This window comes from Sus scrofa, chromosome 17 (genome assembly GCF_000003025.6).
Source record: "Sus scrofa isolate TJ Tabasco breed Duroc chromosome 17, Sscrofa11.1, whole genome shotgun sequence".
Taxonomy (NCBI): domain Eukaryota; kingdom Metazoa; phylum Chordata; class Mammalia; order Artiodactyla; family Suidae; genus Sus; species Sus scrofa.
In genome coordinates, this window is record NC_010459.5 from 11,322,870 (window position 1) to 11,335,908 (window position 13,039).

At 51.7% G+C, this 13,039-nt stretch overlaps 1 protein-coding gene across 6 annotated transcripts in view; it reads left to right on the plus strand.

The window, feature by feature from the left end:
* Positions 1 to 13,039, plus strand: part of IKBKB (inhibitor of nuclear factor kappa B kinase subunit beta) — a 58,951-nt gene that overhangs the window by 33,263 nt on the left and 12,649 nt on the right. For 5 of the 6 annotated variants that reach the window (XM_021077168.1, XM_021077172.1, XM_021077170.1 and 2 more), the window contains 8 exon segments: positions 1,768 to 1,892; positions 6,391 to 6,498; positions 7,784 to 7,913; positions 8,360 to 8,554; positions 9,136 to 9,250; positions 10,657 to 10,780; positions 11,318 to 11,469; positions 11,891 to 11,952. In XM_021077168.1, the coding sequence (XP_020932827.1) occupies positions 1,768 to 1,892; positions 6,391 to 6,498; positions 7,784 to 7,913; positions 8,360 to 8,554; positions 9,136 to 9,250; positions 10,657 to 10,780; positions 11,318 to 11,469; positions 11,891 to 11,952 (1,011 nt within the window). 6 annotated transcript variants of the gene reach the window in all.

Genomic DNA, 13,039 nt, shown 5'->3' on the forward strand with positions numbered 1-13,039 from the left:
TGGGATAAGTACTGTCATGGGAAAGTGCGGGCACTAGGGGATCCGTGTTAGGAAGACCTACTCAGGTCTGGGACCTGAAGGATGAGGGGATGAAAAGGAGCTGGGGGTGGAGGAGACAGAGGAAGTTCTGGGCAGAGGGATAGGAACATGGTGGGTGGCGGGGAGTGGGGGGTAGGGGTGTGTGGCAGAAACTAGAGAAAAAGTAAGAGGGTTATCTTGAGTTGGAGCTGGAGAGATTGGTATGGAAGGGATCACCCAGGGCCTTGATGGCCGGGTTAGAGATTTAAGACTTCATCCTAAGACCTCTGGAGAAACATTGAAGGGTTTTAAAGTGCGAACAGGATCGTGTTCATCTTTTTTTTTTTTTTTTTTTTTTTGGTGACCCTGAGGCACATGGTGTTCCCAGGCTAGGGATCAGATCCAAGCTATAGTTGCAGCCTTTGCTGCAGCTGCAGCAATGCCAGATCCTTAACCCATTGTGCTGGGCCGGGGATCGAACCTGTGTCCTGGTACTCCCAAGACACCACTGATCCTGTTGCACCACAGCAGAAACTCCTCAGGTTTACCTTTTGAAGAGCCCACTTGGTGCATTTGTGGAGGCTGAATTGCAGGCAGTGGGCAGGTGGGTAGGAGGCCATGGTGGTAGGCAGGTCCAAGCTGGTAGGTTGCTGAAAGGATGTAAGAATGGCCCATGTGCCTGGAAAAGAGGCAGCAGCACCTGGTTGGTAATAGGTCACTCGAGGCTGATAAGCAGTACATGTTGATTGAATGAAGGAGGAGTGTGCAGTTTAAAAAGACAAACCAAAAAAGGTTGAAAGCCACTGGGCTCGACCAGCTTCGGTATTCTACCTGGTGCTTACATAAAGAGAAAAAGCAGTTCTTTGAGATCTTCTCAAGTGCGTCCATGCCACCCACCGCTCCCGCCCATGAGGCAGTGGGCTCTGTCAGTTTATCCCCGGCTTGGGGGAATAAAGGTTTCAGAGTGGGGTCTCTGGGGGTGTGACTCAGCACCTGTGTCCACATAACGTGATCCTGGGGATCCTGCCGGGTGTCCTCTGGCCCCCTCCTGGGCTCAGCAGCAGTCAGCAATGTGGGGGGTCCTGGGCGGTCAGTCAGACTCTGACCAGGATTCTGGGCCAAGTCATTCACCTGCAGGACTAAAACCTCCATGCATAACCAGACAGAGACGAACCTGACTACCCCACGTTTTGCCTCTTGGTTTAGACTCCCTGATCCTGCCCTGAACGTCTGGACTCCAGCCAGTCCAGGCTCAGTCCTGCCTCCACCAGGGGTTCTGATCGCCCTCTCTGGGATGTCTCCCCCTCAGGCAGGCTGAGCCGGCTCCCCGCTGTGCTGGGCAGCAGCCCTGCATCCGCCCTGTCCTGCCTGACTGTAGCGTTCCATCCTGCTGTGCCGGGGACCACACTGCCATAGCAGGGGACCCAGCCAGCATTCAGGGTTTGTGTTGTGAGAAGGTATGTCCAGCCCGGATCACTTTCCTTAGTTGTATGGGCCCCGTCTTCCCACCCGTGCACCACACCCAGAAGAGGGGTACATGATGCCTGCTGGGCTGCCTAAAAATACCCCCAGGTCCTTGTCCCAGCACCAGGATTGAATGAGGCACAGCGGAATCCTAGGTCCCACCCACTGAGCACGTGGTCCCCTCTTCACCCAGATGGGGCCAGGAGAGCGTGGGCCACAATCGGAAGGCTGGGTGGCCCTCAGGGGGACAGCAGTTCAGGGTTGTCCCCTCCATTGTCCCTGCAGGCCCCGGAGCTGCTGGAGCAGCAGAAGTACACAGTGACAGTCGACTACTGGAGCTTCGGCACCTTGGCCTTTGAGTGCATCACCGGCTTCCGGCCCTTCCTGCCCAACTGGCAGCCGGTGCAGTGGTGAGTGAGGGCTGAGAGGGAGGGAACTTCCACGTGCTGCTCTTTGTCAGATGTCACCTTGCCCCTCCCATCTCACTGCACGCCCCAGGCTGGGCCCAAGAACCTGTGACCTGTGGCCCAGAGGACAGCCTCTTAGGTAGGACCCAGCATGTGGGGAGTCTGAGCTCCAAAAACCTATAAAGGGAGAGTCTTGTAAAGTCTCAACCTGGTTCCTGAACCTTAACAGCATTAATGCCATGTAAGTGACTGTTCCGTGTGGTGGCAGCAAGTCAGGATGTTTACAGACTTGTGTTCTGTGCACTTCCACCCGAAATGCTGTGCATTAGTGAACAAAGGATGTGTTCATCTGGCAAATGAGACGTATTTACCAGGAAATTTATTGTGGACACATTTTACTCTACCTCAGCACAAATTTTTGTTTTAAAAGCATAAGAAAGTGGTTTAAGGAGTTCCCATCACGGCTCAGCAGTTTACAAACCCGACTCGCATCCACGAGGATACAGGTTCAACCCCTGGCCTCGCTCAGTGGGTTAAGGATCCAGCGTTGCCATGAGCTGTGGTGTAGGTCGCAGACGCGGCTCAGATCCCAAGTTGCTGTGGCTCTGGAGTAGGCCAGCAGCCACAGCTCTGATCGGACCCCTAGCCTGGGAACCTCCATATGCTGTGGGTACGGCCCTAAAAAGACAAAAAATAAATAAATAAAAATAAATGAGAATAAGAAAGAGGTTTAAAATGTGAACCAAATAAGTTTCCAAAAAAATATTTTCTAATTAAAAAAAAAACCCTCAAAGGCTACCATTAAGGTTTTTAAAATGACTTTATATTTTAAACTTTTGTTCTGATTATAATAATGTGTACTTCTTTATATACCTAAAAGTTAATCAGTGTTAATATGCATCAAATCAACATTCCCTTAAATTAGTTAATGTTCATTCAGAATGATTCCTTGAGAGGCCGCACACTAATTTAAACGATGCTACCATGGTTCAAAAAACGTGTTTTTGAAATCTCCAGCTTTAATTTTTTTGGGGAGCAGTGGTAAGTTCATGGGGTTCAAACTTCAGAAAATATCAGCGTGAAAAGTCATCCCATAACCTGGTACCTCCCCACAGGCACCCGGTACTGTTGGTTTCAGGGACTCCCTCCAAGGATGTTTTGTACATGTGCCAGCAAAGGGCCATGGATCTCTTTATTAGATCATTTATGTATTTCACCTTTTTACCTTCACTGATAGTATGCACACCGCCCCATTTGTGCTCTTAGAGGATTTTTACACCGAGAATTTCTTTCACACAACCCAGGAAGCAGCCATCGCGAACACTTCTGTGCGTCTCCAGGCCGTTCAGTGTGCGTGGTTTTGTTTAAAAAACAAGATAAGGGGAGTTTCCCGTCGTGGCTCAGCAGTTAATGAACCTGGCTAGCATCCATGAGGACACGGGTTTGACCCCTGGCCCCGCTCAGTGGGTTAAGGATCCGGCATTGCCACAAGCTGTGGTGTAGGTCACAGATGCGGCTTGGATCTGGTGTGGCTGTGGCTGTGGCGTAGGCCGGCAGCTGCAGCTCCGATTTGACCCCTAGCCTGGGAACCTCCATATGCCACGAGTGCGGCCCTAGAAGACCAAAAAATTAAATTAAATTAAATTAATAAAAAGCAAAATAGGTTGCTATATGTATTCTCATAGAACCTTCCTTTCAAGCTTGCTGTGGAAAACGCTTCATGTTTTTCATGTTATTTGTCACGACTGTGTGGTTGTCCCCTATCATGTAACTCACTTCCCATTACTGGAAGCTTTTACATCTTAAAATGACACCAAGAATAACATCATTGTAGGGAAGTCCTGGTATAGCCACAGTTATTTCCTTGGGATAAATTCCTAGAAATGGGATTAACACATCAAAGATTGCATACATGTTAAAGATGTTGGGTGAGCACTCATAAATTCCTCTATAGCAAGTTTGTATAAATAACGTCTCCACTAGGAACACACAAAGCTACCCACTTGGCCGCATCAGTGCCAACACCAGCTGTTGTTGTGCTTCTCAGTGTCTTTCTGGAAGTAGTAAAAACATCAGCTTTTTAAAGGACAGCGTACTTCCATCAGGAGAATTTTTATTTGCAAGAATAAGAGGCAGCCTTTGAAATCAGTTCCAGAAGAGTATTTTTGTGTGATGGCAGGTCAGTTCAGTTCACCATGTACATGCCTGGCTAGGACCCTGCTCCTGCAATGGTGCCCCCCACCCCCCGCCCCCCGTGGGGACTTGCTCTAGAACAAGCTTGGCTCCTGATCTGGGTTCTGGAATCGCATGTTGTCTTGTAACCATCATGGCAACTTTCAGTGACTGTTCATCTATAGTGTTTTGGGTTTTTTTTCTTCTTTTTATGGCCACACTTGCGAAATATGGAAGTTCCCAGGCTAGGGGTTGAATCGTAGCTACAGCTGAGGCCTGTGCCACAGCCACTGCAACATCGAATCTGAGCCACATCTGCAACCTACCCCGTGACTTGGCAGCAACACCGGATCCTTAACCCATTGAGCAAGGCCAGAGATTGAATCTGCATCCTTGCAGGCACTAGTCAGGTTCCTAACCCTCTGAGCCACAATGGAAACTCCCTGTAGTGTTTTCAGCTAACAAAGGGATTACTGAATTTTTTTCAATTCAGATGTTGAGCGTTTCCATTATTTATAACAAGTGGAGTTAAAATCCATTAGAACTAGAAGAAGAGTGCTATTTGAAACCATACCTGATGACTCAACGTATTCCTAGTAAGTTTATTTTGTACAGAACCAGCTTCCCTCATGGTGCTAGGAGGCTGGATGCCCACTTTCAAACTGATGTCTCTGAAACCCAATAGCCTGTGAGAAGTGCCCACCTCATCTGCCTTGTAATGCCTTAGGCAACTTTAAAAACTTTCCCTCTCATCTCAGATGGCAGGTAGATAGAAATTTCAGGACAAAGGGAATCTGAGCTTTCTCATCATGTTATAAAGGTACCTTGAAGCTCATTTGGGGCAGCCTAAGCAATAAGCATGTCTCTTCCTGGGTCCTTTTACTTATGTGGTTTCCTGTTGACAGACGAGGTTTCTAGCAGAGGACCACCCCACTGTTTGATGACAGTCTTAGTGTACATGACTTAGAGCAGGCAGGCTCCCGCCACACATCAGCTCTTCCAAGTTCCCACATGTTCTGCGCGGTCCCGTTCACTCCCTGACACTGACACTTCAGGGCTAAAGCATTTTTCATCTGAATTTCCTGTGTGTTTTTGGAAAGGATGTGGACATTCAGATAGTGTAGAAAGAGCACCAGACTTTGGATCTGCGCTCCCCACCCTTCCCCGCTTAACGAGCGAGGTCAAGGATCAAACTTGCATCCTCATGGATACTAGTCAGGTTCATAACCCACTGAGCCACATCGGGAACTCCAGGATCTCCCATCTTTATTAAGGGGCATCAGGCAGAGAAGGGCCTGTTCCCTGTTAATGCTTGGTGGTCTGCAAAGCATAATTCAAATTTATGTCATCACCCTTTTCACTGGGAAGATTTGAGACCAGTTTAAAACTTTTCTCTCTCATCCATGAGGATGCAGGTTCGATCCCTGACCTTGCTCAGTGGGTTAAGGAACCGGTGTTGCCATGAGCTGTGGTGTAGGTCACAGATGTGGCTCCAATCCTGGGTTGCTGCGGCTGTGGTGTAGGCCGGCAGCTACAGCTCCAATTCGACCCCTAGCCTGGAACCTTCATGTGCCATGGATGCAGCCCTAAAAAGCAAAAAAAACCTTTTCTCCTTTAAATGCTATTTCAGATGTGTCGAAAGATTCTCTAAGTTGGGAAGCATTATCATTCATTCACTGTCAGATGTAAAACACTTGGCCACGTGCTTTTAGAGGGAAGTGCGTGCATATTTCATGGGGAGGGGATCCATGTGCAGTTACCTTGGTGTGCAAGTCCTGATTTTATCCTCTACCAAAACATGAGTGTTCGGTATTAGATGAAAAGTAGAACAATGAGGGGTTCCCACTGTGGCTCAGTGGGTTAACCCCCCAGTATCCACATGGATGTGGGTTCAATCCCTGCCCTTTGCTCTGTGGGTTAAGGATCCAATGTTACTTGTAAGCTATGGAGTAGTTCGCAGACGGAGCTTGGGTCTGGCATTGCTATGGCTGTCACGTAGACTGGCAGCTGCAGCTCTGATTTGACCCCTAGCCTGGAACTTCCATGTGCTGCTATGTGGCCCTAAAAACAACAACAACAACAACAACAAAAAGTAGAAGAATACAAAGGAATGAGCCTGCCCTGAATGGGGTCAGGAGTCAGCCATACAACCCTGCTGGGCAGTACTAATGACCTTAGACTCTCAGAGAAGTGTCCTGAGAGCACTGGCCGGCACCCTATGGGGTTAAATAGCAGCCAGGGTGGAGGTTACCAGCATAGGGAGCTGTTGGCCATCAAGGGATGTGGGATCCTTATGAGTGGCGTAAGAGACGAGGCCCCACATCTGCAGGCACTCCAAAGTCCGGCAGAAGAGCGAGATGGACATCGTGGTGAGCGAGGACCTGAATGGCACCGTGAAGTTCTCCAGCTCATTACCCTACCCCAACAACCTCAACAGGTGAGGCCCCGGACGTGTGTCAGCATTGGCCGTGTCTTGGGAGCACTGGGACGTAGGTTCAATCCCCAGCCCGGCACGGTGGGTTCGGGATCTGGTGATGCCACAGCTGCAGCTTAGGTCACAACTGCATCTGGGATCTGATCCCTGGCCCGGGAACTTCCATATGCTGCAGGCAGCCAAAAAATAAGAGAAAACAAAATAAAACAAAGAAGAGGTGTGGGATTTCTGAGGGCTGATAGCTTTTACGTCAGGGTGTCCTGCTGTGGCATGAACCTAACTGGGTCCCATCTCAGTCTTAACCTTGGAACGCATTCCAACCCCTCGCCACAATTAGAAATCGTCTTCCTCACTCACTTGCACAACGGTTTGTGCCTCTCACGCCCCTCACTGGCATCTGCCTTGCATTACACTGGGTTTTGCAGAGAGTTTATCTCCTGGTCCACTGGAAGGGCAGGAGAGTCACTGTATTTCTCTCTGCACTCCCCGTGCAGCCAAATGCTGGCTTACCATCAGCAGATAAACCTGTGCAGTGTGAACAGCATTGCAGTCTGGCCTTAGAGCCACAATATGAGCAGTCAGGTAATCGTATCAGAACCCGGTAACAGCACAAAAGAAAGCTGCCAGGCAGCTGCATGCAATTGAGAGGCACGGATAAGAATTACCATGAGTGGAGTTCCCGCTGTGGCTCAGTGGGTTCAGAATCTAATGTTGCCACAGCAGCAGCAGCAGCATAGACTGCATCTGCTGGATCATATTCAGTCCATGGTCTGGGAACGTCCATACTCCATGGGTACAGCCAGGAAGAAAAAAAAGAATGACTATGAGTATTGAGGGGGTGGGGAGAGAGGTACTATGTGGACTAGCTACATGGGATGAATGGATGGGCTGGAACTTTCTGGAAGGATCTGGAAGAATGTGCAGGACAGGGATGGGTGAAAAGGAAGGAAGCTGAGGGAAGAACGCTTGAGGGGGCCTGCAGAGGGGAGGTGGCAGTGTTGGCCTCTGGAGGGCCTTCATGGGGGGCAGCAAGGGCCACTGTGGGTGCTGAGGGGGTCGGGAAGGATCAAGAACTTGTCGTGTGGACCCACCAGGTGCTTTCCAAGGGGTGACTGACTAGGAATCCAGCAGCGTGGGGTCCAGATGGTGGGTGGAGTCTGCCTGAGGTGGGGTGAGCATGTGAAATATTAGTTCATCCTCAGGGGTCAGTGCAACAGGGACACCCGTGTGAGGCGGGTGCACTTTTCAGTTCCCACGCACCTCCCCAACACCCATGCCCTCTTCTCAGTGTCCTGGCCCAGCGGCTGGAGAAGTGGCTGCAGCTGATGCTGATGTGGCACCCCCGGCAGAGGGGCACCGATCCCACGTACGGGCCCAATGGCTGCTTCAAGGCCCTGGATGACATCTTAACCTTGAAGGTGAGCCAGCACCAAGCTAGCTGGGCCGTGGGGCCCCTCCCCAACCGGGGAATGCAGCCTCCTGGTGGGGCGGGGTGGGGGGCATCTGTACGTGAGGAAGATGCTAGGACCCCATGCTGACCAACCTGGGCTGTGAGGTCATAGCTGAGGACAGACTTGACTATAAAGACCCAGCACTGGGGAGCTCCCTGTGGCCTCGTGGTTAGGATTCAGCACTTTCACCACTGCGGCCTGGGTTCAGTCCCTGGCTGGGAACCGAGATCCCACATTGAGCCACTGCACACTTACCCTCCCCCCCCAAAAAAAAAAACGACCCAGCACTGAACCCCTCCCCAGGCCAGGCCTTTGTGTGCTGGGGGCTCAGGGAGGAGCAGGGATCCAGGCCAGCAGGTGGGCGTCTCTGTCAAGTAGTTTTTTTTTCCAGTAACGTCTGGGTTGTGTTGCAGCTGGTTCATATCTTGAACATGGTCACAGGCACCATTCATACCTACCCCGTGACCGAGGACGAGAGCCTGCAGAGCTTGAAGGCCCGGATCCGGCAGGACACAGGCATCCTCGAGGAGGCCCAGGAGCTGCTGCAGGAGGCGGGTCTGGCGCTGATCCCCGACAAGCCCGCGGCTCAGTGCATCTCCGATGGCAAGGTGAGCCCTGGCCCCTTCAGGGCGGGCGGGCCCTTACCCACACCGGGCAAGTACCTCCCTGTTCTGAGGGTGGAATGTGAGATCCTGTTGGCTTAATAGGAGACATGGATCACTCCACGCGTCACCTGTTCCTTCTAGACCGAGAGAGTGCCTCTCTTTTACCTTTGCTGCCAAAGCTGTGTTTCATTCTTCCGGCTCGGCCAAAAGGGTTTTTGGCACACCTCTCATGTGCAGAACTGTGGCAACAGCCACAGCCGTGCCAGACATGGTCTCTGCCCCCAAAGAGCTGACGAGTTAATGTGGGAGAGCCAGTCACGGGATAGTAAAGAGATAGCGAAGGTCTGACTTGTGCAGTCAGAGAACGAAACAGAAGGGAGTCAGTGGTGGATGAGGTGTGCACTCGGGGCTGCGTGTAAAGGAGCAGCGGAAGGGGGTTGAGTCCGAAGTCAGTAAGAAGGCTTTGTGGGTGCCGCGCTGGCTGAGGGCGATGCCGGTGGGCCACTCTGGAGCCTGTCCCCTGGCCCCTGGGAAAAGGAGGAGATGGGTCCCCAAGAGCCCCTTTTGCTCTTGTCCCTCTGCAGCTGAACGAGGGCCGCACCCTGGACATGGATCTCGTCTTCCTCTTTGACAACAGCAGAGTCACCTATGACACCCAGATCTCCCCACGGCCCCAGCCCGAAAGCGTCAGCTGCATCCGTAAGAATGGCATGGCCTTTGAAAAAAATAGTCACTTAGAGTGCTTGAGATAAGCCCTGGACCTCGGGACTCCCCCACGCCAGAAGATGGGAGTTCCCATTGTGGTGCAGCAGAAATGAATCCAACTAGTATCCATGAGGATATGGGTATGATCCCTGGCCTCACTCAGTGGGTCAGGGATCCAGAAGGCCTTCTTTGTTAGAACACATGAGGAGGTGGCCCAGCGAAGAGGAAAGGACATCGATCTTCAGTTGATTTCAGCCTCATTTAAACAGAGGACAGGGAGTTCCTGTCATGGCTCAGTGGTTAACGAATCCGACTAGAACCAGGAGGTTGCAGATTTGATCCCTGCCCTTGCTCAGTGGGTTAACGATCCGGCATTGCTGTGAGCTGTGGTGTAGGTCGCAGACGAGGCTCGGATCCTGCGTTGCTGTGGCTCTGGCGTAGGCCGGTGGCTACAGCTCCGATTAGACCCCTAGCCTGGGAACCTCCATATGCCACAGGAGCGGCCCTAGAAGAGGCAAAAAGACAAAACAAAAAACAAAACAAAACAAAAAAACAGAGGACAGAGAATACTGCCCACAGGCCGCTGAACTTGAATCACGTGGCCATTTTTTTAATTTGTTTTTTTTTCTTTTTAGGGCCGCACCCACTGCATGTGGACTTCCCAGGCTAGGGGTCTAATCGGAGCAGCAGCTGCTGGCCTACGCCAGAGCCACAGCAACCCGGAATCCACGCCATGTCTGAGACCTATGCCACAGCTCATGGCAGTTCTGGATCCCTGACCCACTGAGCGAGGCCAGGGATCATACCCATATCCTCATGGATACTAGTTGGATTCATTTCTGCTGCGCCACAATGGGAACTCCCATTTTATATTTTAATGATGAAACATTCACGTGATACCAACAAATCAAAACGCACAGAACATACAGTGAGAGTTCCTGCTGTGGTGCCATGGGTTAAAGATTTGGCTTGTCTTTGTGAAGACACAGGTTCAATCCTAGCCCGGGCGTTGCTGCAGCTGTGATTTAGGTCAGCTCCCACTCAGATTCGACCCCTGGCCTGGGGATTTCATATGCCAAAAAAGAAAAAAAAAGAATATACACTGAACAGTAAGCCCCCCCACCTCCTGCCCAGTCTCCCCAGTTCCGTGGCCTCTTCCAGGAAAACCGCTGCTCCCAGATTCCTGGTCTACCTTCCGCATGTCCTGTGCATCTGTAAATCAAAATGGCACAGGGCACAGGGTGTCTGAGACAGTAACCAAGCCTAATACCCGACACAGTCGTGTCAGGGCAGAGCGGTTACATAACCTAGCGATGTAGACGTGGCAGTGGCCGGGCTCCGCAGGCAGGATGCGGTGTGTCACCGGCATGGCTCCCTGACAGTCATGTGTCTCTGTCCAGTGCAAGAGCCCAAGCGGAACCTCCCGTTTTTCCAGCTGAGGAAGGTGTGGGGCCAGGTCTGGCACAGCATCCAGGCCCTGAAGGAAGACTGCAGCCGCCTGCAGCAGGGACAGCGTGCTGCCATGTACGTGCCCACGGTTTGGGCTTTGCTTATTCAGAGCTGCCTGGTGGCCCTGCCACAGGGCAATGGCCAAGGCAGGGGTCCAACTGTTGGGAGAGAGACATAGGGTGGGGGAGGTGGGAAGGGGTTGGCCCGGCGAGGGTCAGGGGGATGCTTGAGGAAGGCCCTGTGAGACCCAGTGGGGTGTGTGCACTCAGCACAGTCGCAGGAGTGTAAGTGGGGCCACCGGGAAGCCCTCGACAGTTTGGGTCATCAGCCCTCCCCTGCCGTCGTTCCAGGACTGGCTCGCTCTTTCCCCAGGATGTGGCTTCTCTGGGCCACTCTGTGTGTACTTTGCCTAGTTCCAGTTTTGAAGCAGAACCCCAGGCGTTGCTCAGAGCCAGGAAACTGACTTTATGGTTATAAGTGGCTGCTCTTATTATAATGATGCTAATTATAGCAGAGCCTGCTGGTGGTGTTCGGGTCATTTTGTTATTGTACGGGAAGTGGCGCTCAGATCCCACAGGCGCCCCAAGCTTCCGTTTCTCATGGCCGCTGCAGGATGAATCTGCTTCGGAACAACAGCTGCCTGTCCAAGATGAAGAACTCCATGGCCTCCATGTCCCAGCAGCTCAAGGCCAAGCTTGATTTCTTCAAAACCAGCATCCAGATTGACCTGGAGAAGTACAGCGAGCAGACAGAGTTTGGGATCAGTGAGTGTGCCCTTTACAATAAGTCTGGAGGGGAGTTCCTGTTGTGGCACAGTGGAAACAAAAGTGACTGCTATCCATGAGGACGAGGGTTCGATCCCTGGCCTCGCTCAGTGGGTTAAGGATCCAGTGTTGCCGTGAGTTCTTGAGCAAGTCATAGACGCAGCTAGGATCCCACACTGCTGTGGCTGTGGCCTAGGCTGGTAGCTATAGAGCTCATTCGACCACTAGCCTGGGAACTTCCATGTGCCTCAGGTATGGCCCTAAAAAAAAAAAAAAAGTCTGGAGGGACAGTCTCTTTCTTTTTTCTTTTTCTGAGGTTTCTTTTGTCCTCTCCTATTTGAGTTGCTTATCTCTGTTTTGGATTGTGGGGGTGGGGGTGTTTTCATTTTGTTTTTCATTTTTCCCTCCTTTTTTCCCCCAGCATCGGACAAACTGCTGCTGGCCTGGAGGGAGATGGAACAGGCCGTGGAGCTCTGCGGACGGGTAGGCAGGGCCCCCAGGTCCGAGGCCCTGCCCAGGGTACCAGGCTCTTCACTGCCATCTTCCTCTTTCTCACTGAACCCTGGGTCGAGCTTGCATATCAGAAATTAGCTTTTCCAGAGTTCCCAGTGTGGCTCAGTGGTAACCAACCTGACTAGTATCCATGAGGACTCAGGTTCGATCCCTGGCTCTGCTCAGTGGGTTAAGAATCCAGAGTTAGGAGTTCCCGTCGTGGTGCAGTGGTTAACGAATCCGACTAGGAACCATGAGGTTGCAGGTTCGGTCCCTGCCCTTGCTCAGTGGGTTGACAATCCGGCGTTGCCGTGAGCTGTGGTGTGGGTCGCAGACACGGCTTGGATCCCGCATTGCTGTGGCTCTGGCTAGGCTGGCGGCTACAGCTCCGATTAGACCCCTAGCCTGGGAACCTCCATATGCCGCAGGAGCGGCCCAAGAAATAGCAAAAAGACAAAAAAAAAAAAAAAAGAAATCCAGAGTTGCTGTGAGCTGTGGTGTAGGTCACAGACATGGCTGGGATCCTAAGTTTCTGCGGCTATGGCGAGGGGCCAGCAGCTATGGCCCCAATTTGACTCCTAGCCTGGGACCCTACATATGCTTCAGTTTCGGCCCTAAAAAGAAGAAGAAGAAAAAAAAAAAAAAGAATTAGTTTTTCCATGGAGTTCCCATTTTGGCTCAGTGGCTTAAGAAGTTGACTAGTATCCATGAAGTTGCAGGTTCGATCCCTGGCCTCACTCAGTTGGTTAAGGATCCAACATTGCCACAAGCTGCAGCATAGGTTGAAGTCACATCTCAGATTTGGCATGGCTGCGGCTGTGGCATAGGCCAGCAGCTGCAGCTCCGATTCAACCCCTAGCCTGGGAATTTCCACATGCCTCGGGTGCAGCCCCCCCCCAAAAAAATTAGCTTTTCCAGAGTTGCTGCTGTGGTGCAGCGGGTTAAGGATCTGGCATTGCAGCTGTGACGTACTTGCTGCTGTGGCTCAAATTCTATCCCTGGCCCATGCACTTCCCTGTGCCACAGGTGCAGCCAAAAAAGGGAAAAAACATTTAGCTTTTCCTCACCAAGCTCTCTG